This window comes from Colletes gigas, unplaced genomic scaffold (assembly GCF_013123115.1).
Source record: "Colletes gigas isolate AHSC1104 unplaced genomic scaffold, ASM1312311v1 Colletes_gigas_Sc00015, whole genome shotgun sequence".
In the NCBI taxonomy this organism is placed as follows: Eukaryota; Metazoa; Arthropoda; class Insecta; order Hymenoptera; family Colletidae; genus Colletes; species Colletes gigas.
This window is the reverse complement of record NW_025106644.1, coordinates 5,051,281-5,078,241: the sequence shown is the minus strand read 5'-3', so window position 1 is coordinate 5,078,241 and position 26,961 is coordinate 5,051,281. Positions and strand designations below refer to the sequence as shown.

Here is a 26,961-nt window from a genome sequence, read left to right as displayed (position 1 = left end):
ACGTCCAAGTAAAGTTAAAAAACGCGAGGCAATTTCAATCCGTGTATCGATCAAAATGATCAAACAAATTAATTATCTCTGTGATTTCCAATCGTTTGGAAATTAAACGGTATTACTAGCCGTTTTATCTTTACGACAGCGTCACTAAAAGATACCAGCAGATTATGCGTACAAGTATCCGTGATAAAAATGTTAAATGTCGTTGCAAGCAAGGCAGTTATCGTTAGGGGCCATTTAGCAGAATATTGGACTATAAAATTTCCGACAAAATAGCTTTTACGATCACAAAAACATTACAGATTATTTCCCTGTTTGTGTAGCAGACGTGTGTGCGTATTTAAAATTCAGATAGGATCTTTCATTTTATTCGCAAGCAACTGCGATTATTTGCAAGGAAGTACAGCAGCGCCTCTATTGATTTTGATGGTCAACAAGAAGAGTTGAATATTTTTCTGTTTCGTTTTTCAAAATAGGGCTTTCGTCTATAAATTGTTTATTGCCTAACCATCGAATTGTACATTCTTCGATACGTTTAACTTCATCGTCGTCGTCTTCTTTTTCTTTTCCCCCCGTTTCTCTTGCGCATTTCCATTCTCTGTCTCTCTTCTTTGCACGGTACTCGTGCATCTGTCCTCTTCCTTGCGCACGCACACCGCCTAGCGTGGCGCTTCGGTAGCTATAAAAGGGACTGCCTTCGTCGTAATGCGCATTAACCGTTCCGTCAGTGTGGTGAGTGGGCAAGATTGTGCGTTATTTCATAATCAATAGAAATAAAGTAAGAATAGAAGGAGATAACCAACGACAGTGCGATTTCTGTCTGTCGGATCGCCGCGGTCAGCCATTGTCGGCGCGAAAACGCGAGAACCACGAGTCGTACATAACCAAGAAATTCGAGGAGCCAGGAAGGGCCTAAGAATTGTGGGCTGCTGTGTAATTGTGATTTGTTGTTTCGATGGAATGATGCATCATCGCGTCGAAGACGAATCGAACAACCCCAGGCAGAAATTGTACAGCGAGGAGCGAAAAAAAGAATAGAGAGACACGCGATAGTCGACGAGAGCAGAAACGATATTGTTGACCGTTGTCGTTGAGTATTTATCGTCACGGGACTGATCAGGATGCTATTGTCTTCGTATTGCGACGGTATGAAATAACAAGAGGCTTGATTTAATCGAGAAAACCGGCGACGGTAGAGGCGGCGACCGCCTGATTCGTAGCGTCCGCACTCAGTTCTCAGTGTAGGCTAGTCGGTCGCTCGTTAGTCGTGGTCACTCGACGAATTTTCTTTACCCCGGGTGACAGCATTCTTACCTCCCGCAAGACATTCACCCGCGCATAAGTTATTTCCGAATTGTTTAACGGTACGCTTACGTACAGCAGCGCAATTACATTCCCGATAGAGTAACGGCGAGAGGTTATTTTCGTGTAAACAGACCAGTCGCACGAAGAGACGTACGGTATCGATAAACGCTGATAGTTAACGGTGTGTTTTGCTCGTTGAATATTCAAGCGGTCCCGATAACGTTAATTAAAAATCATCGGAAGTGTGATCGTCGCCGGGGGACAAAGGATTCTGGGAAACGTACGGTTCGTTCGAAGGATTTTTACCGAGCGGCGTTTGATACACAAAACGTGCAAACATGGCGGCAAACACAAGCGCAGAGAATTGCACCGACTTTGCCGGATTCTTCTATGAAATTGTTATGGAGGACATGTGGACGTCATGGGATGCCACGATGGAATATTTTCAGTACTCCCCGTGGTTGTTTTCCCTGCTAGGCAGCACCGTGATAGGACTAACCGGTATCTTCCCTCTCTGGATCATCCCCATCGAAGACGGTGCCGATTTTAAAACAGGAGGTAACGAATTCATTTATAATCGACACTTGAACACTGTTTTTTTCTTTTCTCTCTTGTTGTATTATTCTTTCCAGCGAACTTGAGCCCACGCGATATCTGTTGCGAGGGATTTTTATTATCTCTCGTTTGGGAGGTTATGTGTACATTTTAACAGGATCTGTGCCCAATTTCTAAATAGATGTTACTCAAATGAAAATATTCCTTTAAAAGATGCAACAACAATTGATCTCCAAGTATCTTTCGTGTCGTCTTCGGTTATTAAACGATCGATCCTTGCGTTACAATTATACGCGGGAAAATCAAATTTTAAACACTGCGTTCTAAGGTAATTATGTAACGTTTAATGTTTGCGGTTGAACACCGTGTCAATGCACGATTAGAACGTTGCATAGTTCGTCGCTAATTCTCGCCACAGGTCTTGTGCAATAGGATAGAATCCGGTACCGTAATTTCACTAGAAATCTGTGGTCGATCGAATCTTTTTCTTAGAATATTTCTTATCAACGTTTACATCGATAGATCGTTCATTTTTATTAGGTACGTTATTATGGACGAAAGAATGATTGTATTTTTTCTGTTCTTTTTAATAGAAACGAGAGACTTCGGGAGAGACCTTGAAATGTAACAAATAACTCGCGGTAAAACAAATTCTCCCCTCGATGCATGTTCCTTTGTCTCATTATTTTTTCCTTATCACGAAAAACAAAGAAGATAGAGCTGTTGAGTGGTTTAACATTCGTACTTAACAATGCCCGACGAGGACGGGAAAAATTTTTATGACAGATTCTAGAGGCCAAAATAAGACGAAAATCAAAAATACCAATTTGTTAATGGAGGCTTCGTTAAAAAGTTATTAATATTTAAAATTCCGCCTGTATTGAATATTTTTCTCGTTAATGCGTAGGATTTCGGGGGTACGTCTATTCACCAAAAATGATTGCAATGGACCTCTGTAACTAAATATATTTTTTTTGGTATGATTTGAAATTTTTTAATTTCGTCTAAAAATTTCACATTTTCTCGAATTTTTTTCTCGAAAATGGGTAGGATTTCGAGGGTATGTCTATTGACCAAAAATGCTTGTAATTGCCCCCTGAAATCGTAAATAATTTTTCCAAAACGATTTGAAACTTTTCAAATTCGCCCAAAAATTTCAAACCTTCACGAATTTTTTTCTCGAAAATGGGTCGGATTTCGGGGGTACGTCTATTCACCAAAAATGATTGCAATGGACCTCTGTAACTAAATATATTTTTTTTGGTATGATTTGAAATTTTTTAATTTCGTCTAAAAATTTTACATTTTCTCGAATTTTTTTCTCGAAAATGGGTAGGATTTCGAGGGTATGTCTATTGACCAAAAATGCTTGTAATTGCCCCCTGAAATCGTAAATAATTTTTCCAAAACGATTTGAAACTTTTCAAATTCGCCCAAAAATTTCAAACCTTCACGAATTTTTTTCTCGAAAATGGGTCGGATTTCGGGGGTACGTCTATTCACCATAAATGATTGCAATGGACCTCTGTAACTAAATATATATTTTTTGGTATGATTTGAAATTTTTTAATTTCGTCTAAAAATTTTACATTTTCTCGAATTTTTTTCTCGAAAATGGGTAGGATTTCGAGGGTATGTCTATTGACCAAAAATGCTTGTAATTGCCCCCTGAAATCGTAAATAATTTTTCCAAAACGATTTGAAACTTTTCAAATTCGCCCAAAAATTTCAAACCTTCACGAATTTTTTTCTCGAAAATGGGTAGGATTTCGGGGGTACGTCTATTCACCAAAAATGATTGTAATTAATCTCTGTAACTAAATATAATTTTTTTAGTGTGATTTGAAATATTTTAATTTCGTCTAAAAATTTTACATTTTCACGAATTTTTTTCTCGAAAATGGTTAGGATTTTGAGGGCATGTCTATTCACCAAAAATGATTGTAATGGGCCTCTGTAACTAAATATATTTTTTTTGGTATGATATGAAATTTTTTAATTTCGTCTAAAAATTTTACATTTTCTCGAATTTTTGTCTCGAAAATGGTTAGGATTTTGAGGGCATGTCTATTCACCAAAAATGATTGTAATCAATCTCAGCGACTAAAAATAATTTTTTTATAACGATTTGAAATTTTTTAATAACTTTTTAACAAAGTCTCTGCGTTTGTTTTTATCGAAAATGAATGTTTGCACGCTCGGTATCGAATTTACCAAGCGTAGATAAAAATAATCGTGCATCATAGCGTCAGTTAAAATTCCCGGATGCGTAAGAAGAAACGCATATTCGACCACGTGGCGAGGTTCCGCTGCGCATATTGTTTACTACGTCGATACTCATTGCATCGTGCCAACGACTTCTCTGTAAGGGTATTCTGGTCTTCTATCGAGAAATATTACGAATCGAGCCAGGATATTGTAATGACGTTTGAGTTACTTTCAGCTCTCATCTGCATTCCGGAGGAAAGAAACAAGACAACGGTTTGCAAGAGATTTCGAAACAAGAAGTTGGACAGAAACTGAACGAAAAGATCGCGAGCCTGTAACTGTAGAACAACGTTCGCGAAGAGGACTGCTGACGAGAGGCCATCTCCGCCGTAAGGCTGCATCATCCTCTCGTTTATTTGCGAAATCTACATGCACACGTAACGCTGCTGCATGCCAATGCAAGCGGGAGAGGATCGTGGAACTCGTTCTCCAGCGGGACGCATCGCAACAATTGGAATCTGCGGAAGAAGAATGAAACGCGAACGTAATTCGCCGTGGAACGGGATCGCGCACGGAATTTAAATGCGTCGGAACAACTACAGCGTCCCGATCGAACGATCTTGCAATTACAATTTTCTGTATCTCGGCGACGATAACGAGCATTTTGTTTTATTTTTATCGTACGAGCGACGGTTTCATGCGATCGTCGCGATGGAGAGTACGCGAATTGAATTCCTCGTTTCTCCGTGGCATAATTTTAAGCGACACGGCGCTAATTCAAGGTCGTTGTTGCATTTCGTCTCAGCCTGCAACGCGCAGAGGAGCCTCGCGGGAACATAAATTTACCGTTCACTTATCGTCGCCGACAATTTTATGGAAATTTATATCACACAGTGATCAATGATTGATTAACTCATCCGCGAGCGTGTCTGTGATGTTAAGCCACGTATCGTATAGTTAGTAAATTCGTTGACTGATATATTTTTGTATTTTACGCAACGGCTCTCCCTAGTTTCTCCGTGTAAATCCCTGTACCGTACGAAAAGCGTGAAAACTTGCCCATAGAAAGAAAAAGCTCAGCTGCAGCTGGGCTGCTGCCGCGTTTGATTACATTCGGAGCCGGATCCGGAGCGTAAAAAGTCTAACAGCTAATCGATACGTTAGCTATCCTCGTTTCCGGCGTCTTGTTGCTGAAAACACGCTGACCAGGTTGCAGTTCGCTGTTTCACAGCTCTCCTCGTGCAGAATAGGAGGGACCAAAGCGATCTCGCCGCCTCGAATTTACTTTTAAAGCACGATCGATAGCACCGCCGGGTCTATTTAAATAAATTGTATTCGATGCGTACTGGTAGCTCTGTGTGCCCGTTTCGAACAGCTTTAACGCGACTTGAGTCTTCCGTCGAAACGATCGAATTCGAATAATTTAGTGTCGTTTAACTGTTGTTTTGTAGCGTCGGAATATATACGTCCGAAAGAATCCCGGGATTCGCGAGGGGGATGGTGTTAAATTATGGTTCTGGCTGGTCTGTCGCATCACCGACTGTTCTGGAACGAATCTATTATCAGGCCCGTTCTCTCTGCGTTACGCCCACGAGCATCAATGCGTTCCCCGTTTCTGTTTCGCTCGATGCGATCGCGTTTACGCGTAAGTACATTGGACTTTAATTTACCATCGCCCAGCTGCACCGAAACACACGTTCGAACGGTTTCCCTGAATGCATTCGCGCAACGACGATTCGATTGGTTTTTCTATTTTAGAACCGAAGAAACGCGCCCCGTACGCTTTCTATGTAGTGTTCTTTTATACGCGTAGTTAGAAAGCATAGGTTTTTAGATCAATAAGAGATTGATAACGAGCTCGTTCGCGCGTTTATATCGCAAGATAATTGCTTTCAATTAGAACGATAACGCGCTATAAAAACAATTACCTTGCGCCGGCTATTCGATCTTTCAGGTATTTTATCGAGTAGCTGCGATGTACAGGGTGTTTGGACACATCTGGGGATACATTTTAATGAGCGATTTTAGAGGCCTAAATGAGACGAAAATCAACAATATCAATTTCTTGACTGAGGATTTGTTAGAGTTGTTAAAAAACTTCGAATCATTCTGAAAAAATTATGTTTGGCTAGGGGGGTCAATTACAATCATTTTTGGTGAATAGATATACCCTCGAAATCCTACCCACTTTTGAGAAAAAAATTCGAGAAAATTTGAAATTTTTGGGCGAATTTGAAAAGTTACAAATCGTTTTGGAAAAATTATTTTCGATTGTAGGGGTCAATTGCAATCATTTTTGGTCAGTAGACATACCCTCGAAATTTCATCCATATTCGAGAAAAAAATTCGAGAAAATTTGAAATTTTTGGGCGAATTTGAAAAGTTACAAATCGTTTTGGAAAAATTATTTTCGATTGTAGGGGTCAATTGCAATCATTTTTGGTCAGTAGACATACCCTCGAAATTTCATCCATATTCGAGAAAAAAATTCGAGAAAATTTGAAATTTTTGGGCGAATTTGAAAAGTTACAAATCGTTTTGGAAAAATTATTTTCGATTGTAGGGGTCAATTGCAATCATTTTTGGTCAGTAGACATACCCTCGAAATTTCATCCATATTCGAGAAAAAAATTCGAGAAAATTTGAAATTTTTGGGCGAATTTGAAAAGTTACAAATCGTTTTGGAAAAATTATTTTCGATTGTAGGGGTCAATTGCAATCATTTTTGGTCAGTAGACATACCCTCGAAATTTCATCCATATTCGAGAAAAAAATTCGAGAAAATTTGTAATTTTTGGGCGAATTTGAAAAGTTACAAATCGTTTTGGAAAAATTATTTTCGATTGTAGGGGTCAATTGCAATCATTTTTGGTCAGTAGACATACCCTCGAAATTTCATCCATATTCGAGAAAAAAATTCGAGAAAATTTGAAATTTTTGGGCGAATTTGAAAAGTTACAAATCGTTTTGGAAAAATTATTTTCGATTGTAGGGGTCAATTGCAATCATTTTTGGTCAGTAGACATACCCTCGAAATCTTGCGCATTTTCGAGAAAAAAATTCGAGAATGTTTGAAATATTTCGACAAAATTAAAAAATTTCAAATCTTCCTAAAAAAAATATTTTCAGTTGCAAGGGTTAATTGCAATAATTTTTGGTGAATAGATATACCACCGAATTCCTACCCACTTTTGAGAAAAAAATTCAGTGAGTGCTTAAATTTTCAAAAAAAAAAAAATTTTTAAATCGTCCTAAAAAAATTATTTTTAGCTAAAGAAGTAAATTACAATAATTTTTGGTGAATAGGCACACCCCTGAAATCCTACTCATTTTCGAGAAAAAAATTCGAGAAAGTTTGAAATATTTCGACAAAATTAAAAAATTTCAAATCTTCCAAAAAAAAATATTTTCAGTTGCAGGGGTTAATTACAATCATTTTTGGTGAATAGACATACCCCCGAATTCCTACCCACTTTCGAGAAAAAAATTCGAGAATGTGCCTAAATTTTTCGACCAAAAAAAAATTTGTCAAATCGTTCTAAAAAAATTATTTTTAGCTAAAGAGGTAAATTACAATAATTTTTGGTGAATAGGCATACCCCTGAAATCTTACCCACTTTCGGGGAAAAAAATTCAATACGCTTTAAACATTAATAACTTTTTAACGAAGCCTCAATCAACAAATTAGTATTCTTGATTTTCGTCTTATTTTGGCCTCTGGAATCTTGCATTAAAATTTTTCTCCATAGTTGGCCGTACATCCTGTTGTGTAAGTTGGAGATGCTTTTCCACTGACAACAATGGACATTTATTAACAATTAAGTTGACGATGTTGCGTAACTGTTGGATAAGCAACCATGAAAAATAAATGAAACGATAACTATCGTTATAATCTGTCTCGATACGATAACAAATTTGTTGATAACATTGTTTCAACGTTATATTCGTACGAAACAATTTATTAACTTTTTAATCTGCTCGATATGTGCTCTGCATTGTGAAATCGATATCTTATTTGTCGAAAGAAGTATTGTTATCGCCGATGCCAAAACCATTTCTTTAGAAAGGATCTAGAAGAAACTTTAAACCAACCGACAACGTTGCAAATCAATTTTTCATACGCGTTTGTCGTCGAACAAAAACTCCATTACATATCGTGACGCCTGGATCTCACGATCCAAGTAAATTATTACTATCTATCGGTATTTTTCTTCCCGACAAGGCACGTTTATATCAAGATCTATGCAAAATCTATGTTAATAGCCGTTAATCGTAGGATCGTTATTGTTCCTTGCAATAGCGTCGCGATGTTTCATCATGAAATCGATGAGAAAAGAACAAAGCGTGCTCGGCCTGGTACATAAATCGTTGGAAAGATCGCGTAGAAACCGGGAGTAGGGATCGCAACGCGCTGTTTCCCGAGTTAACTGGGCGTCGTGTTCGGCACAGAAACAAAAATTCAGACTTATTATCGGTGGAAGGAAGCCTAGAAGTTGGCAAACATAACAGAAATTTATCGTTGGACACGCTCGTTTCCTCCAGTTTCGAAATTCTGTTCCCTCGCGATATGCCCAATTATGTTATCGCAACGTGTATTTAGCGTTTAATGTTTAAGTCTCTTTTATTTAGAAATAAGAAAGCAATTACCGTGATTTATCAGCGATCACCAAGTGAATTGTACTCGATAAAAGATTAACTTAAACTTCCATTGTATCAATCAGAGTTTGTTCGTTGAAATGATTAAATCATCAGAGATTATTACGCGTAACTCGACAACAGTTTGGGTTTTTCGCGAAACAGAGCGGTTTTTCCCCGTTGCAGTGATCGTTTATCTGCGTCAATTACCGATGATAAGTTCTTCGTTGCTGTTTCTATTGTCTATTCTAGAGAAATAGTTTTAATTCCAACGAGTAGGGGACCGTGTGCAATGCATAAACATTGACCCATTTCACAAGAATGTAACATTTATCGATGCGACATAGATCGCGAGAGGTCGGTACAAGGTTCAGGAAGAAGAAAATTGCATCGAAGAGGAATTAACGATACTCGCGTTTAGCATGCTCGCAGAAATAGAAAGTCGAAAGAAAAGCGATACCGCGCTTGTTGACCTTTGACCGGCGGACGGTTCAAGATAGCTTCGAATATTCCATTTTCTGCCACTGCGAATAATATCCGTCACTCTCGTGCAACGTTTGTGCATCGAAATTTTAGTAAATATCTAAAAGTTTGAGAGATTAGACTGTGATGTAAATAGATCGGATGACTAATCGCTGAAATATCTGTTGCAGCACGCATTTTAACGGATGTCTAATGACTCTCGTCACGAACCACTGCTACATTTGTTCGAATTCGCCTAGACGCTGTTGGAATAAATATCGCACGATTTTGAACCAAGAATTCTAGAGCAGTTTTAACGAACCATTGAAGAAGGGATGAATAATAACACGTGGCAGCAGTTTTTATTAACCGCAGGTCATCGTGCCAGCAGTCGTGAAAACAAGCGTCTCTCGGGTCGAATAATTACCTTAATAGCAGTCGACTATTATCGAGTTAAACGTAGACTCCGTAAAATATTAGGATATCTCTAAAGAAAACAAACGGTTGGATCAAATGTACGCTGAGGACACGTTCCACGCACTTATTAAGAGTCGTCCACTCAATGATCTGTTCCGCAAAATGTGGATCAAGGTCTGCCAAGTCGCTGTTCTCAGCGAACACAATTCTCCGTTCGATTTTTTAATCAAAAGCCCCTGGTATTTCGCGATATTTCGCGTCGGTAGATGTCATCTAATCATCGAGATAATACAGAACCTTTTATAATTGTTCTCTGATTGGAAATTAAGCTAATGGCGATCAGTGGCGGATTAAATGTTCATTTAAATGTAATTTCTCCAGTTGGTGGAGAGTGGAAATATGTTCTTTGGAGCGTGAACTGGCTAGAGTGAAATACGACTCGAGTGGAGGGCGAAGATATCGCCCAGGCTCGATCGTACTTTAACGTGGTCAGTGATCCTTGCACGCGAAGGATCCAACCGACGGTGAAATTGTTGGCACCGTGTGGGATTCGACTTAAAAATTTATCGCCACGCGGCAGACACACATCGTTCTGTCGATATTTTTTATTATCGAGGATACGCGCGTAGGTGGGGGTGTTCGATAAGCATTCTTCGGACCATAGTTCCTAGATACTTCACGGAAGACCAATTCCAAATGCACCGTTTTACGTTTCTAACAATTGATATTGTGTTTCAGATAGCGCTGGCACGCTGAAAATACTGTTGAGCTTTGCGGTCGGCGGTCTTCTGGGCGATGTTTTCTTGCACCTTCTACCGGAAGCATGGGGGAACAAGTCACTGAACAGAGGTACAAATACCCTGGAAACGGAAGAAGTCAAGAACCCAGACCTAACCCAGACCTAACTCAGATCTAATCCAGACCTAACCCAGATCTAACTCAGACCTAACCCAGACCTAACTCAGATCTAACTCAGACCTAACCCAGACCTAACCCAGACCTAACCCAGACCTAACCCAGACCTAACCCAGATCTAACTCAGACCTAACTCAGACCTAACCCAGACCTAACCCAGACCTAACTCAGACCTAACTCAGACCTAACCCAGACCTAACCCAGATCTAACTCAGACCTAACTCAGACCTAACTCAGATCAAATCTGGGTTACGTTTGGGTTAGGTCTGGGTTAGGTCTGGGTTAGGTCTGGATTAGGTTTGGGTTAGGTTTGGGTCAGGTCTGGGTTAGGTCTGGATTAGGTTTGGGTCAGGTCTGGGTTAGGTCTGGGTTAGGTTTGGGTTAAACTCAGACCTAACCCAGAACCCAAATAATTTGTTAAATATTTGTCTACATATTAGTTTAGAAGATAATACAGATGTTAATAGTGAGAATGGTAGCTGTAAGTCGTTAAACAGAAGCTATTAATAGAATTTAGCAGAGGGTAGTCTCATCCCCTAAATAATTTGTTAAATATTTGTCTATATATCAGTTTAGAAGATAATACAGATGTTAATAGCGAGAATGGTAGCTGTAAGTCGTTAAACAGAAGCTATTAATAGAATTTAGCAGAGGGTAGTCTCATCCCCTAAATAATTTGTTAAATATTTGTCTATATATCAGTTTAGAAGATAATACAGATGTTAACCCTTTGCACTCCTACGTCGAGTGTGATTCGACATGAATTTTTATCCCAGGAGCTCCTTCGTCAAGTCCAAACCAAAGTGATATCCGTACACTTGAAAGTTACAAAATGCTTCCAACAGTGTAAATAAAACAGATATTTGAACAGGTAAATTTCAAATAAAAGACTTAAAGGGCGTTGGGAGCTGCTGGTAAGAAAATTGAAATATAGTTCGTAGTGCAAAGAGTTTGTTCTCGGTGACAAAACGATTACGTAACTGGTGTGAATTATGTAATAGCTTAACGCGAATTGCGACCCCGAAAACAAGAAGTCAAGGTATTCGTGCAACGCGGAATCGTTCATCGCTTTGGGGGAAGTACGCGGCTCAAAGATCATCGTTCGAACGATGCAATATTCTTTGCGCTCGAGTATTTTTAAGTTAGAGTGTAATTCGTGGTATTAGAGGCTCGAGGCGATCATCTATCTCCTTTGTGAGCGACTCAAGCGACGGTCGCGAACCTCTATTGTGCTTCAGTTACCGATTTCAATTGCCAGCTATCCTCTCCTAAATTAAACCGACACGGTCCTAGTTCACCTACGATTTCCGAGTTACCTTCCCGCCAGAGGGAATTAAACTGGATCGAATGACGCTATAAATATCGCCCTTTTGTACGTGTAAGAATATCGCCGAGCATTATTCTTTTTATTTCAGTCTCGGATGATGGTCGACCCTCGATGACTTCTGGCTTATGGGTGCTCGGTGGTTTTCTAGTATTTGTCATAGCGGAGAAACTCTTCAACGTTGAGAGGGAATCCGAGGATGTGGACGAGTCCGTGGTAACGGACAATCAGGACGCGGAGAAAGAAATGGAGAACAATAATAGCATCACGTTGATCGGTGACAAACCGCAGAACGGATTTTCGAAGCCTTACGATGATTTGTTCACGGATATAGTCAGCGCCATCAATAAGGTAACACAGTCAAGAGCAAATGTATTATAAAAAATACTCTTGTGTTATTAAAAACAGCGAATTATTCTTGTAGCTGAAGCCCACTTTGGAGAAGAAGAACGGGTACTCCCAGATACCGAATGGCTACAAAGACGCGCGCAGAAAGAATAGCTTGGACGGTAACGGTATCGAGCCAGTATCGGTATGTAACAAATTCTCTGGCAGACTAGAGGGTATGTCGATGGACGAAGCGAGAAATTGCTTAAAAAACTTGAAGGAAATGAAGAACGACATCTCTGACAAATTGTCGAACGATCGCGTCGACAAGCAGAATCTTGCGACCGGCGTTTCTGGCAATAAAAAGACTGTCGGTAAAGAGAAATCGAAATCGAAACATATAACCGGCTATCTGAATTTAACAGCGAATATCATTGACAACTTCACGCACGGATTGGCCGTTGGCGGCTCTTTCCTCGTGTCCCTTCGTTTAGGGGTGCTCACCACATTCGCTATCCTAATACACGAGATACCTCACGAGGTCGGTGATTTCGCTATACTGCTACGCAGTGGATTTAACAGGTGGGATGCTGCGCGCGCACAGCTCATCACTTCTACCGGTGGTATTTTCGGAGCTATGTCCGCGGTGTTCTTTTCCGGTGGCAAGGCAGGTGGGTAGTTTCCGGTCGGTTCACGTTATAATTGTATGAAATAAATCGCATCGCGAGGACCTATGTCGAACCCTTATCCAGTTAGTTATTTAGAAATGTTGATATCAATTTTCTCAAACAATTGTTCCACGATTTAAGAAAAATTGTTGATCGATAATCACTTTTTAGGAGCGACGACAAGTTGGATATTACCATTCACAGCTGGTGGCTTTCTGCACATTGGTTTGGTAACCATTTTACCAGAACTGATTAAAGAATCTAGTCCGAAAGAATCGTTGAAGCAAATCGCCGCATTGCTCTTAGGTATCATCGTGATGGCGGTTCTGACGATTCTTTGCGATTAGGATGACTTCGTTTTGTAATCAAATTGTCGACTACTAGTTTAACGTGTGCCGAGTATAGATAATTTTTTTATATTTAGCATCGCCTTGGTACGCGTCGAAACGGTAATTCGAGTTTGCCATAAAAAAAAAAAAAAAAAAAGGGAATTATTCCGTGTAATAATTGTTGCTCAATAAAGATGGGTCTACGTATGCGTCTAGACAGCGAAGAAACGAGGAACGACGATTAACGACTGATCGAAATCAGATTCAAATTATGTAACCATCATATGCTGAGTTTAGTTCCGAAATAGAGGTTTATAGTTTGTTTACATTTGCAACGTTTTAACCGAAATCTTTTTTTTCCATTTGATCCAACTCTAATTTCGTGGTTTCGATATCAACGAATCGATTTATTTTCACTCATAAGCATAAACGCAAAAAAAAAGCATAAAATCAAGCATAAAAATAAAAAAAAAGCCAGCGAGAAATTTAAAAGGAGTATTTGTACGAATTATATTTATATTTTTCGATCGTTTATCGTGGGATCGTATTATTGGCAGTTCGAGATTATTGATTTATATTAATACTTTAAGGGATATTGTTAGAAACCTGACATAGTTTATACACGAATATACGTATGTTCTTCTGTAAAGTATCGGTAAACGTGTTGTTTGTGAGAAACGTTAATTCCGTTTCTGAAGATATTGTCGCACTTGAAACTCCGTTGCCTAGAAGTTACAACAATCGAAACCAGTATTGACATATAACTTTCACGTTGTCAAATGAATTGTGTATGTATATAACCTTTATGCTTCCTTATTTATCGTTTAAAACAAACAAAAGGTATAAATCGAAGCGTATTTTAGTCGAAGGTTTGCGATATCGGTACGTGTAAACTGACGTGAAAGGGTGTCCATCTGTTTTTTTCCTAGGCTCGTGTATCCTTTGGGAAGTGCATGTTTTATAAGTCGCACAAAACAAACGTAATTCTTGTACTTAAAAGAAAACAAGGTATTCTTTTACCGCAAAAAGAAAAAAAAAAAAATACACTTGGTACATGAGTGCCTTTTTTAATCACATGTAAATAGAAATCTTAAAACTTACGGAGCTGTTCGATCAGCGACTTCGCGAGTATATTTTCTATGAACTATGATGACTACACGAGCAGACTGTTCATATGTAATCATTATAATTTGTAAATAAAGTATGTTATTCTATAACAAATTGTTATTTTTCTACGGAATAAAAAAAAAAAAAGAAGTACGAACGGTACAAAATAATTTATTAAACAATCACATCTCGGAACACGGGAAACATAACAATTATTCGCTACATAATTACGGACAAGGTAACTTAAATGCCTTACACGCTATATGTACAGACATTACACAAATGACACTTTAATTCGCATGTACTCGTTTTATAATACATTTATACATTCATTCATTTAGACATCGATCCATACTTGGTAATAATCTATTTACAAGTGACTATGTACTGTTTCCGTAAAAATTAATGACGTAACGTTGCATTTCATTACTCGCTCAAAGAATAACAATATTCCTTATTAACTGTAGATTCGATAACAATTTTCATGCAATATCAACAATGGATAATTCAACGTATCCATGCGAGGAGATGTTCCATTATGCCAAAAGACTGTACAATTGTTATTTTGCAACATAAATTACCGTAGTATTTTCCTCGCGTATTCTACAATTCGTCGTGAACAATCTCAGATACAGTCGTTTGTAACTTTTCGATCAATAGGGTGAGATATTTCAAAATATCATTTTCATCTTGTTCTATGGTAAGATCCGAGTTTTGATAGAAGTTCAATAAATGTTGTATAATAGGAAGCAATGTATCTTTGTTCTCTTTAAATTGTTGTTTACAGACAGGAACTACAATGATCATGCTTTCGATGATAGTTTCAACGAATTCGTAATTCTCGGTTTGAAACTGATTGTGAAGCGCGTCCTTGAAGCTTCTTGTCATTAGGTTGCTTAAATGCATACAGTAGCCGTTCTTTAATAATTTTTGTTCGACGTCGGCGGCTGCATACGCTTTGGTTCTCTGTTGCGCCTGTTCAGGGTCAGGGTCGTCTTGTAAGTTTTGTCTCTCGATAATCAAATCGCTGATTAGCTTCATGACTCTCATTTGCACCTGCAATTGATCGTCTGCTAAAATCTTCCCAAATATCTCCACTCCGCCGTGATCGATCCAAACTTTTTGCGCCGTCGGGAATTGTCTTATTAAGGCACTCAAAGCAAACAGACACTTTGACTTTACTTCCAGTTTAGCGTTCGTCGACAATATGTGCAAAAGCTTCTCGACAAAATCATTCTCCAACGCTTTCAATTGGGCTTTGGGATTGGACTGAACAGCTGCACCCAACAGCTTCAATGCTTCAACCTTAATTTCGGTGTTTGTTCCATTGAGGCAAGGTGATATGACTTTGCCCATACCTTGCATATCGGCGAACACTTTAGCGCTTACAATATGATGAAGCAGATATTCCAAATTGTACAGACTATCTAAAACCTCCTCTACTTCCAAAACTGTTAAAGTTCCTGTAGTAACTGCATTCCTATGAGTTTGAAATTTCTGGAAATAGTGATCTAGTAATTCCCAGCTCGCCGTAACATTTACTTTAAGCTCTTTTATCAAAGTTTCGTAAACTCTGAAATTTTGCTTTACTCTCTGGGTGTGCTTATCGTTTAGTTCACCATCATCTTCTTTGATCTTCTTTAACCTGGCTTTTAATTCTTCTATCGGATCATCGAACAGATCAGATTTATCCGCAGTCACGGAAGAATCATGATCTTCTATAATTGCTTTATCAGGATGCAATGTTAACGAATTTGAACGCGAATGATTAGAATTCTCGTCAGAATCTTTTTCTTCTGCATCTTCTTTGTCCATTAATTTTGCCTCTGTTACTCCAGTTTGAAGACTATGCCGTACGTGTAATCCTTTGGGAATAGGTGTACCTAACAAAGAGTTAAATATGAAACTAATGCCGCAAAGATAAAAGCAATATTTTTTATAAAAAAATTAATTGGGTTACAGATGAGTCAATTGGCACCTTTAAATAAAATTCTGCATACGTCACTGTTGTATATTATTTACGATACTCTACGTGTTAATATATCAGGCGTATTTCAAGCAATGTGCAAATAAAAAATATTCGTAACATTTTTTGCACGAACAGTGATATGCATTTGATTGCAATACGAAAACGATGACGATTTTTTATCGAAGAAACGTGCAACGTCAAATTTGACTGACGTGGTCTTAGGAACAGCACAATCAGTTGCGTAAAAAAGTAGTCCCAAAAATGTACGTATGTAGAAGATTAAATGAACGTTTGCTCACCTTTTTTTACGGTTTGCCATTCACGGGTCGGTACAAATGTTGTCTCGTTTTTTTCGTTATTGCCAAATACTACCGGCAACAAACATAAACAAGTTAGAATAATTATATTGGCTCGCATTCTGACGAGTTCCTGTCGTCGACCGAGGTCTATAGCTTATCTTAAGATACGCTGATGTCTTTCTCGGCGAGGTTGCTTAAATATCGTAATGCATTAATGTCAACCGTGTCGTAGCAATTGCTCAATTTTTCTACAAAACTCTTTCATCGCGCTTTTGTTCAATTTAAGTATTATTCACGTGTTGCGCCCGATATTTATGCAGTCAATGTGTCGATGCTTTGTTTCATGTTCTTACCACCAGGGATTCTACAACCAATAAGCTTTCGATGCAACGTTGTCAAGCTTTTTATTCAAATTCTGTTATTCATGAAATACTATTTTAAATAATTACAGAGTATTCGTACGTCGAATAAAACGAACCTAAAAGGAAAGCAATTTTTTCGTTCAGTATTTTATAATCAATGGGAATTTTGCAACAACTTAGGAGGTACAAAGTCATTAAATGCATATTGACGATCATCTGTTTAGCAGTAACTTCTATATAAATTTATAATTAACTTATATACATGTTATTTATAGAGTGTCATAGAGAACTTTAAATTGGACAATTTCACTTTATATTTAATGTTTCTTTCATAACTGGCACAATGCATGGGGTTAAGAATACCCCTCGTAAAGCCCTCAGTGGTGATTTGTGATATTGAAAACGGCAACGCTGTCGCGAGCGTATCGACCAATCAAAGAAGAGAACGTATTCTAGGCGCGCAAGGCCGAGTACGCGAAACTCATTTGCTACGCGTTCGTCTAACACGTGCGACCACTGTTCTTCGCGCAGTGACCGTTGTGCGCGCGGCGTCTTTGGCTTCTCCACTTTCGTTCGGCACGCATACTCGAAAAGGGTCCGTCTACACGTCCGCTAACGAGAATCCTTTAATATCAAGTCGATCGCCATGGCAGAGGAGTATCTCTATGGTAAATATTAGAAGCCGTGATATCGTGATCGTCGTGGATATTTTATTTTGCGCCGCACGCGGATACTTTCGACGTTGTTGGCCATTCGGCTCGAGCGGTAATATGGTCGGGACGCCGGCTGGCTTTCGGCCATTGTGACGAGCCCCCATTGTCTCCTAAGAGCCTAACGAACTCGCGTCTTTTACTTAACTATGATGCAACGGCAAGCATTTATTATATTTTGTGTGCGTACTATTGTGATTTGTGTGTCCAGGAATCACCCTCGAAGGACTCAATTGCAGCGAGGTATGGGATCCTGAACACAAGAACGACGACGCAGACGGCACGAACCAACATTTCGGAGCCGATCAGAAGCTTATCATAAAAATGGTAAGTCGAAGACATAAAGGAGATATTAAATTGCTTTGTGCTTTGTCGTTTATCGACGTTCCGCAACCATCGAATTTTATGTACCCTTCCATTGTGAGCGGTAGGCTCTCGTTAACGCGCGATTTTATCGGCAACGAGTTTCCCATCGATACCATGATACACACGTTCGTTTTGGCTGAATTCAGCGATCCTCTGTCTTTTACAAACAGGTTATGGCACCTTTGTGTGTCATCGTATCAATTGTGTATGAATATATGATGAATATTTGGCGTCACTGGTAATCTTGGCTTTTTCGAGCGCTTTCGTCGACTATTCTTATGTTTGCGCGCGAATTTTTAACCACCGTATGAAAGTAATGAATTTCAGACATCCTAGTCGCAGACTTTTTACCACACGAGTTACTCTAACACCTTTTATATACGTCTATAATACATTCATGATTATGAATTTACATGCATCTAAGCATGAAATTGTCCTCAGATTTTATATAAATGTTACGACGTTTGAGAACTTATATAAATTTAAGATATTTTGTCTTTCCGTTCCTTGTCTTTGGTTCCGTTTGGAACTACTTGAGATTGCTTAAGACGTAGAGATTTAGATTCTTTTTTAAAGAATCTGTAAAGATCTTGTTCGATAGTTTCATTCTTCAGTGTTAAATATGTAATTAAACGTAAGAGAAAAAAGAAGTTTACGGCTTTCGACTATCTACTTTGACAATGAAATGCATTGCATTTTAGGTAAGATGGTATACAAATTTATAGGTTAACTAGTTGCGAGCAACATTGATTTTCAATTAGTTTACACGTGTCAATTTCTTATAGGCACTTTTAGGTCCAGAAGCTAAACCTGGAGAGCTTAACGTACTACAGGTTGAAGCAATGGGGTTAAAGGGACCAATTAAAACACCAATAGCTTTGCTGGAAATAGGAAAAACAGCGCAAATTATTCTGGATCTCAGTTTTCCCGACCCACCCGTTACATTTACGTTGGTTAAAGGAAGCGGTCCTGTTCATATAGTAGGGCATAACCTTCTTGGTAAGAATTTACGTTATGCATTATCGTTAACCTCTTTGCATTTATGTATACAGAAAATTGTGTTATGTGTGTGACAATTATAGAGCATGTATCGACCAGAGCAGAGTATTAACGCTTTTTAAAAGATCGATTGCTTTCCATGTTCCGATTAAAGGTTATTTGAAAAAGGGCGATAATTATAGCTGGACGCCTTTAAACAAAAATTTATGTCAACTATAATGTGGTAAATTTTGATACAGATTTGATAGTTTGATCAAATACAGATAAAATAATTAAAATAAATTTTTTAACAAAAGTATTAGACTCCTCTGTTAAATATACATTTTCTTGTTTGTACAATAATGCATTTCAATAATTAAAACTGTCATTTTTACATAATTATTTGTTGGCACAACTATTTTCGAACATTTTTTACATCGGCGTTGTATCACACTTTTTTTGGCGAGTCTCGGAAATTAGCAACGCGAAAGTAAATAATTCCGGGTTAATTTCAATGTTTTAGGTACACACATGGAAGAGTTTGACGATATGGATGATGAGATGGAGGAAGAGAACATCGACGATGACGATGACGATAAGGTACAAGCTACATAATAATTGCTTGATTAACGTTCGCATACAGATTTTTGTACATGTACATATTAAAAGTTTTTTAAACGTTCACCATTGAAGAAGAGATTGTATTTCTAACTGACATTCTGAATAAGCTATATGAAAAAAATGTGACTTGAAATGAAAAAGTATATGCAGAATATTTTCGATGAAAGTTGGTCTTATATATACGCATATATATATATATATATATATGTAGATACACATATATAGAAAATACTAATTTAAAATTAATAATTCCTATACTTTTATTATGTATGTTGTCAGAAGCAATAGTATTACATTTTTTATATACTAGGAATACGAATTTCAGGCACTGCAAAAGAAACGAAAGCATTCTGCAGAGGGTAAAAAAAATGGCACCAAGCGTGCCAGGATGGATGAAGCTGTAGACAAATAGAATGTTAATATTAAAGTGCTGCTATTTAAACATCCTCCAAAACGAGTTTTACCGAGAATATTTTAAACTCGCGTTACTTTTTATATGATTCGGGAAGGGGAGGGCTCCGAAGATTGTCTTAAGGAATAAATGAAAGTCGTGGATATACTTTCTGCGTTTGTGTTCTCATTCCATGTGTCTGTTTTATTTTTTTCCATAATAAATCATCCCATTTTGAAACAGTTGCTTTTATTCTTTACTCATCTTGTTTTCCTCTTTTTCCATTCTTGCGTTCGAACAGTATACTTTTAAGGTTACAGGAAAAGGAGTTACGCTAGAATGTCAGTAATACAATCTTTTGTTAGAAGATTAATCGAATCACATTTATCGAATTGTATATTACAAAAATCATTCAGTTTCTACATGGTTATATTTTATTTATTTCAATATGTTAGGAACCAGACGACGAGGAAGACGACGATGACGAACCCAAGAAGAAGAATGCCAAATTAACAACTGCAGCCAAATACAAAAATCAAGCTAATAAGAACAAGAAAAAATAAGCACGAGCCTTAATACTACGGAAACACAAAAAAACTTTTAAGTTAGGCTAATAAGCGTAAGTCCATCATTATCATCCGCATTTTTGCGAATCTAGTATCGTTTCATCAGATTATCAGACGACATACGTCGCATTTCACGTTTCTACGACACGACTGGACCAACGAATTATCATAAATGTTAATCGTCAGGTTTTATTGATTCATGGGACAGTAACGTTATAACTGATTGACATAATATTTAACACAGAACGAGATCGGCTTAATAGTCGTTTTCGCGTGGTCTGTTTTAGCTGTACATTTCTCGAAATGCCTTGGAGGAATGACCCCTAAAGCGGTATTAGATGAACTCTACGGATATTAAAAATGTGAATCGAAAATTATTTTTTTGACAAAATTTTATGGAGTTGAAAAGTTCAAAGGGCATTCTTCCGAGAGCTGATCGTATACAAGGACTTGTTTTCATCTTGTTGCAATAGAGTCGACAGGGAATCGAGGTTAGAATAAACGCGGAAGTCCGTTGGCTAAAACGCGAGTAATTGTTTTGGTCCAGTTGTTGTCGGTAAAAGCAGTGGAAAGCGCGGATGGACCTACAGTGGAAGTGTATTCGTATTGTTTCCTTTTTGTCTTCTCCGATGCCGTGTTCACACATCGACACTTCCAGTGATATACGAAGGTACACTATTCTAATGTAGCTATGTAAACGCGATTCAACGAATTACTATGTCCTTTAAACAAAATAATTGCGAAGATAACGTTCCAGTGTAATTTATTATTTTCGTGTGTACAAGATGGGGAAAGGGGTAATAGTCACAAAACCCTTATACCAGAATGTTATTAATGACTAAAGAGGGGGGGAAAAAAAATGATAAGATCAGAAACTAAAATAATAATAATAAAAAAAAAAAAAAAACATATGCGTCATCTCGACATTCATTCCATTTGATGAAAGATTACAGAAGAGGGGGTTGCAGGTGTACTACACAACGTGATGCTCGTACATCAATGTTATATGCGATAAAAGCATATGTAAAGCGTGTATTAAACGCGCCCATGCGATTGATAAGTAGTCTGTACACCTATTTTGTACATATACGATACAATAAAAAATTTCACAACTTTTAATCAGTATCGCACGACGTAGTACTTATTCGTCGAACGTCCTTCCTTTTTTTTTTTTTTCCGGCTCGAAGGTTCGTCCTTTAATGCATTACTCGTAGGTTAAAGAAAATGGCGACGTTTGGACGTTCGTCATTTGTCTAATAATTTAATGGAAATTACTTTTCGTCATGCGATCGAAAGAAATTGCTCGTTCATACGACACTCACGGAAATAACTAAAAAAAAGCATGTTGGTGATTTTAAATGTGTAAAAAGTATACATACCCTGTATCTTATAATAAGAACTCTGAAACTGTCTACGAATAAATCGAACCTAAAATTTTATAAATTGACTCAATACCTGAACGTTATTTGTAAATTAAGGTAAGTGATTTTGTTGTAATAATAACGGTTAGTGCATTTTAAAAAAAATTTGATCGATCTTCAGATTCCTCGTTGGTAGAATGTGATATTCGATATTATGATATGCAGAGTATCGGTTCAAGGAATAGTTTGTGTAAAAATCTAGATGCGAATGTTCTTTGTACAAACACAAAATGTCAAATTACCAACGAAGAGTTAGTAGACTTACGTCAACAGGTATGGATAATTCGTGTTATCGTCCATTGATAATTAAACTAATTGAAACGCACGTGTGTTTGAAAGGTGGCGAATCTGAAAGAAACGGTCGTGTCTCTGGAGAACACCGTGCAAATGAAAGACACGCAGCTTCGAAATATGCAACAAGATAACGAAAGGTTATCGATCGAGCTGAAGAAGCAACAAAGATGCGTCAGGAACATAAAACGTAAGGGTTGGAAAGTCTTTGAGTTTATCGTGATTCTTAAATGCATCGAATTAATTTTAGAGCAGTTGGACGACGAAAGGTTCTTTTACCAAAGGGAAAAGGATTACTTCAACGACGAATTGCAGCGACAGAAAACACGATGCGTCAGCGGGGCGTCCAGGTTGCACCAGCAACAGAAGAAACTCGAAGTGGCGTGGGATTCGTTGGAAGAAGAGAACAAGATGCTACGGGAAGAATTGAACGAAAAAGCTGAGACTACGTACAACCTGTGTATAAAGTTCTTACGAATGAAGTACGCGAAGGATACGTTGAGAGAGAAACTGGATCAGCTGTTGAACGAGCATCTGCAAGTAATGACGGACATGATGGAGAAGCTGGACGAGGGCAGAGGTGAACTAAATATCATCGTGTCGGAAAAGTTTCAAGAACCACTCCCTTTGAACAAAGCAAAATTCTTGCGGGTGAATGTTTCGATCGTCGATCAATTTTTTAATTCGTTCTTTGGTTTGGGTAAATAAACGATCATTTTGTTAGGTGGTCCAGAGGAATGCGCGATTAGTTCACGAAAACGCGATGCTCAAAGTGCAAATACAGCAGCTGACTTTGAACATGGAGAAATTGAAGAGTTACACGCAGAAGCCGAAATTGATCAACGTGGATGCGAAGATCATCGCTAAATTAGCATCGCGAAATGGAAGAAAGTGTAGCAAGGAATCAACGAGATGGCTGCCGCTTCAGTAAGAGAACAACTCGATTACGGTTTTAATGCTCTCGCGAAAATTGTAATAAGAATTGATCGAATCTCGCCCAACGGTGTTATTAGATCGAACGTAGACGAGAGTGAAAAGACTGCGTTGCTTATCGAACCCTCGAATCGTCGGAATCCTGTCGATTACTCCGGTGATGCAAAATTAATATCGAAAATACGATCGAATCGTTCAAGAAAATACGCGGACACAACGGTACGGGAAGTTCAAACGGAGGGGACGATAGAGTTTCGAAAGGAACATGCACACAGCGCCCCGGAAATCGCGCGGACGAAAGCTGAACAGAGTTGTTCAACGATCGCTCTAACAGATTCTTTGATCGACTCCCGCGATGCCTCCACGAACACGTAACGGGGCAAATTTGTTTAAAACATTATTGTACATATCTTTTTATACTAGTTTTTGTTTAAAAAAAAAAAATATGTATCGTCTGTAGAGTATAGAGCCTGATGTATCGACTGTACGTTAATGTAAACCGTTTGCGGTGTGTGTTGCGAGGTAGAGGGCGCGTTTGGTATGAAATACCGAGTTTCGTTTCGTATGCTTGTGGGGTTCGAATTAGTTTGGTGTAATCACTTGGCGAGAATGTGTTTGATAATGTTAAATAGGAAGAACAGTGGACGAAGAGGGCTGGAGGAAATCTATTAACGGAGGTATGTAGGTTATTAAACATATTTCATCAGAGAATTGATTATTTCACGTAATTGTTAATTGATGTTGAAATTCTTGATAAGCGTTATTTATGGCTATAGATGTGTAGTACCCCTTGTTTACCAATTTGTGGGGAAAGTTATTGGCACGTGGTGGATAGGTTAGGGTACGGCCGAGAAGTGCCGCCATTTTTGTTAAAGAAGAGGACGTGTACGGTTTAATCGAAACGACCGGTAGTGGCAATTACAGTGTTTGCAGGAGTCATCGATATCCGTGAAAGTAAGGGACGTGGCAAATAATCGGTAGGGCCGCGATACTTATAAACGTCATTACGACAGAGCGGCCGTGATTACGTTAGAACGACGAGACCGCGTGGAAGGGTGTGGGTAGAAACGAGGACTCGAGGAGGAGTGTCGTCGTCTCGTTTCCTCCTGCTTGTTCTCGTGCGCCTTCGGAGCCGGTTCGAGGCGAAGCCAGGTTTTAACGATCGGTCATTAAGTCGCGAAGAAAATTGAGACGTCCACCTCTCGGTGAGCTCATACCCAATTGAGTAGCGGCCTTAATACCCTTTATGTATTATCCGGTAGGCGAAGCACCTTGTTAAACGGATCCGCCATTTCTTCTTCTCACTTCGTGTTGTTCCAGGTGGATCGCGGCTCGATCGAAAACAGTTCTTCGACGATTCTTTTTTTTATCCGCAACGCGTCTCCCGGAGCTTTTCACTTTTGCTTTCCTCGACGTAAGTACCAACTTGGTAAAATGCTTTGAAAATAAATATTGTTTATCGTTTTTTAGGTTCACCAGGTTCATTAGAAAGAAATTATAGAAGTGATTGGATATTTCATCGAGCCTTTTGGGGTCAAAGGCTCCCCCAAGTTGCAGGGTGTACGTTCCATCGAATGTCCAGCTTTATCCTATACCTCGTCCGCGTTGACGCGCGTTTAATCGTCACGCTGACGTATATTTTCTCCGGCGTGTCGGATCTTTGAGTAATGGGCTCGATGTATGCAATCGTCGATCCTGATTATGGATCCTGATTGCAGGCATTAGTGCGCGCGCCGGTTATCGACCATCGGACGTCATGTACGGCGCGAAGCCCAGCATAAATACGCCGCGAAAGACAGCCGAGATCCCGGTAGAACCGCGAGGCGTTTCGATACACGTCGATTGATAGCCCCGCCGGATCGGTAAAGCCCCCTCTGGATTCGAGACGGGCAAAAATCTGGTCCGAAACGCCGCCAAATCGTGCGGACCGATTGGCTCAACTTCACGCATACGATCCTTTCTCGCGATTGGACATGATACGATTCGTGTCTTGGAATAAGTCAGGGAAAAATGAGCCAAGCTCGCTCCAAGATAGCTACCTAGCTTAGTCCTTGCAAGCTAGCTACCTAGCTCACTTCTTGATAGCTAGATACCTAGCTTCCTAGCTACCTAGCTTAGTCCTTGCAAGCTAGCTACCTAGCTCACTTCTTGATAGCTAGCTACCTAGCACAGTTTTTGATAGCTAGCTACCTAGCTCAACTTCACGCATACGATCCTTTCTCGCGATTGGACATGATACGATTCGTGTCCTGGAATAAGTCAGGGAAAAATGAGCCAAGTTCACTCCTTGATACGTAGCTACCTAGCTACCTAGCTTAGTCCTTGCAAGCTAGCTACCTAGCTCACTTCTTGATAGCTAGCTACCTAGTCCAGTTCTTGATAGCTAGATACCTAGCTCACTTCTTGATAGCTAGATACCTAGCTTAGTTCTTGATAGCTAGCTACTTAGCTCACTTCTTGATAGCTAGCTACCTAGGTCAGTTCTTATTAGCTAGCTACCTAGCTCATTTCTTGATAGTTAGATACCTAGCTCAGTTTTTGATAGCTAGCTACCTAGCTCAGTTTTTGATAGCTAGCTACCTAGCTCAGTTCTTGATAGCTAGCTACCTAGTTCAGTTTTTGATAGCTAGATACCTAGCTCAGTTCTTAATAGCTAGATATCTAGCTCAGTTCTTGTTAGCTAGGATACTTAGCTCAGTTCTTGTTAGCTAGCTACCTAGCTCACTCCTTGCTAGCTAGGTTAACAGGTTGACTGCCAGACCAAACTCCTCAAATTCCAAGGGAAATAAAATTTAGTTTACAGAGAACTGGAAACTAGCATACCCATCATTCGTTATTGAATTTATTTTCGCAGACTCGTTAAAATTCAAGGGCCCTACTTAGCTTTATTTAAGCTTGAGAATGAATTTTGTTTAACTCGTTGGTTGAAAAGTTGTGTCACCCATATTGTGGTTAAAATTCAAGGGCCCTACTTAGCTTTATTTAAGCTTGAGAATGAATTTTGTTTAACTCGTTGGTTTGAAAAGTTGTGTCACCCATATTGTGGGTGACGATGGCAGTTAATGTGTTAAGATTAGTATTAAAAACTGTCGAGCAGGAATGATCGTGAAGCGCGCGTAACGAATATCGGAAGCGTAAAAGCGTTGGTCGAGCAAGGCGCATTAGCGAGAGGGCATCCGTTATCGACGATCAGGCGGTGCGGAACAGGGTTGAAACCGGTATAAATATGCCGTCAAAGGACAAGTAAGATGACAGCTGCCGTACATACGTAATATTTCATCGCTAACAAGCGGTGAACGCGCGACGCGGGGCCCCGGTTATGCCATCCATTGTCGAAGATTACATCGTTATTTCATTGTTTTACCGGTCGATTCAAATTCGCTTTTTGCTCGCCGACTCGCGCGGCATACATGAATCAATATGTTCCGTAATAATCGAGTTATCGCGGGATGCAACGGACCAAGAGAGAGAGAGAGAAAGAGATTCTTCATTTCTCCAAGGAACGTTTCACATAGTTTTAAGTTAGTCATAGCACAGAATGTATCGCGATTTAATACAACTGTTATTTGGATATTCCACGTTGGAAGGTCGTGTGTCACGCCGCGGCCATTAAAGCGTTAATGCATGCGTTCGTCATTTGCCTCGATTTGCGTCAGCTGTTCCAGAATCAATTAGCACGTAAGTTACGATTACAAGCGACGATTGTTATTCCCCGTGTGTATTGTCAGCGATTATCGGGAGACATCGGGATCCGGATGGCCAAAGGGACCGAAGGATCCCGTCGATGGGTATCGTTTACCTAGCG

The 26,961-nt window shown here is 39.0% G+C and overlaps 4 protein-coding genes across 6 annotated transcripts; 3 read left to right on the top strand and 1 right to left on the bottom strand.

Moving 5' to 3' along the window:
* Window positions 1-700: 700 nt before the first annotated feature.
* LOC122399942 (zinc transporter ZIP13 homolog) lies at window positions 701-13,981 on the top strand. Its single transcript, XM_043401040.1, has 5 exons — window positions 701-1,860; window positions 10,318-10,428; window positions 11,910-12,169; window positions 12,243-12,816; window positions 12,985-13,981. Exons 1-5 carry the CDS (start codon window positions 1,641-1,643, stop codon window positions 13,158-13,160), a joined length of 1,341 nt encoding a protein of 446 aa, XP_043256975.1. The 5' UTR covers window positions 701-1,640; the 3' UTR covers window positions 13,161-13,981.
* A 388-nt stretch (window positions 13,982-14,369) lies between these two features.
* LOC122399937 (nucleotide exchange factor Sil1) lies at window positions 14,370-16,872 on the bottom strand. 2 transcript variants are annotated; one of them, XM_043401031.1, is made up of 2 exons: window positions 16,518-16,872; window positions 14,370-16,132 (listed from the first exon to the last, which is right to left on the bottom strand). In XM_043401031.1, exons 1-2 carry the CDS (start codon window positions 16,633-16,635, stop codon window positions 14,853-14,855), a joined length of 1,398 nt encoding a protein of 465 aa, XP_043256966.1. In that variant the 5' UTR covers window positions 16,636-16,872; the 3' UTR covers window positions 14,370-14,852. The 2 variants fall into 2 exon arrangements, with proteins under 2 accessions (XP_043256966.1, XP_043256967.1); XM_043401032.1 differs by lacking the exon at window positions 16,518-16,872 and adding an exon at window positions 16,228-16,507.
* Window positions 16,873-17,368: 496 nt separating this feature from the next.
* Window positions 17,369-21,219, top strand: LOC122399968 (nucleoplasmin-like protein). Of its 2 annotated transcripts, none has more exons than XM_043401092.1 (5): window positions 17,369-17,547; window positions 17,801-17,916; window positions 18,741-18,954; window positions 19,457-19,533; window positions 20,401-21,219. In XM_043401092.1, exons 1-5 carry the CDS (start codon window positions 17,526-17,528, stop codon window positions 20,506-20,508), a joined length of 537 nt encoding a protein of 178 aa, XP_043257027.1. In that variant the 5' UTR covers window positions 17,369-17,525; the 3' UTR covers window positions 20,509-21,219. The 2 variants fall into 2 exon arrangements, with proteins under 2 accessions (XP_043257027.1, XP_043257028.1); XM_043401093.1 differs by lacking the exon at window positions 20,401-21,219 and adding an exon at window positions 19,880-20,008.
* Window positions 21,220-22,091: 872 nt separating this feature from the next.
* Window positions 22,092-23,531, top strand: LOC122399893 (trichohyalin-like). Its single transcript, XM_043400949.1, has 4 exons — window positions 22,092-22,205; window positions 22,272-22,874; window positions 22,948-23,150; window positions 23,237-23,531. Exons 1-4 carry the CDS (start codon window positions 22,092-22,094, stop codon window positions 23,529-23,531), a joined length of 1,215 nt encoding a protein of 404 aa, XP_043256884.1.
* Window positions 23,532-26,961: the final 3,430 nt, after the last annotated feature.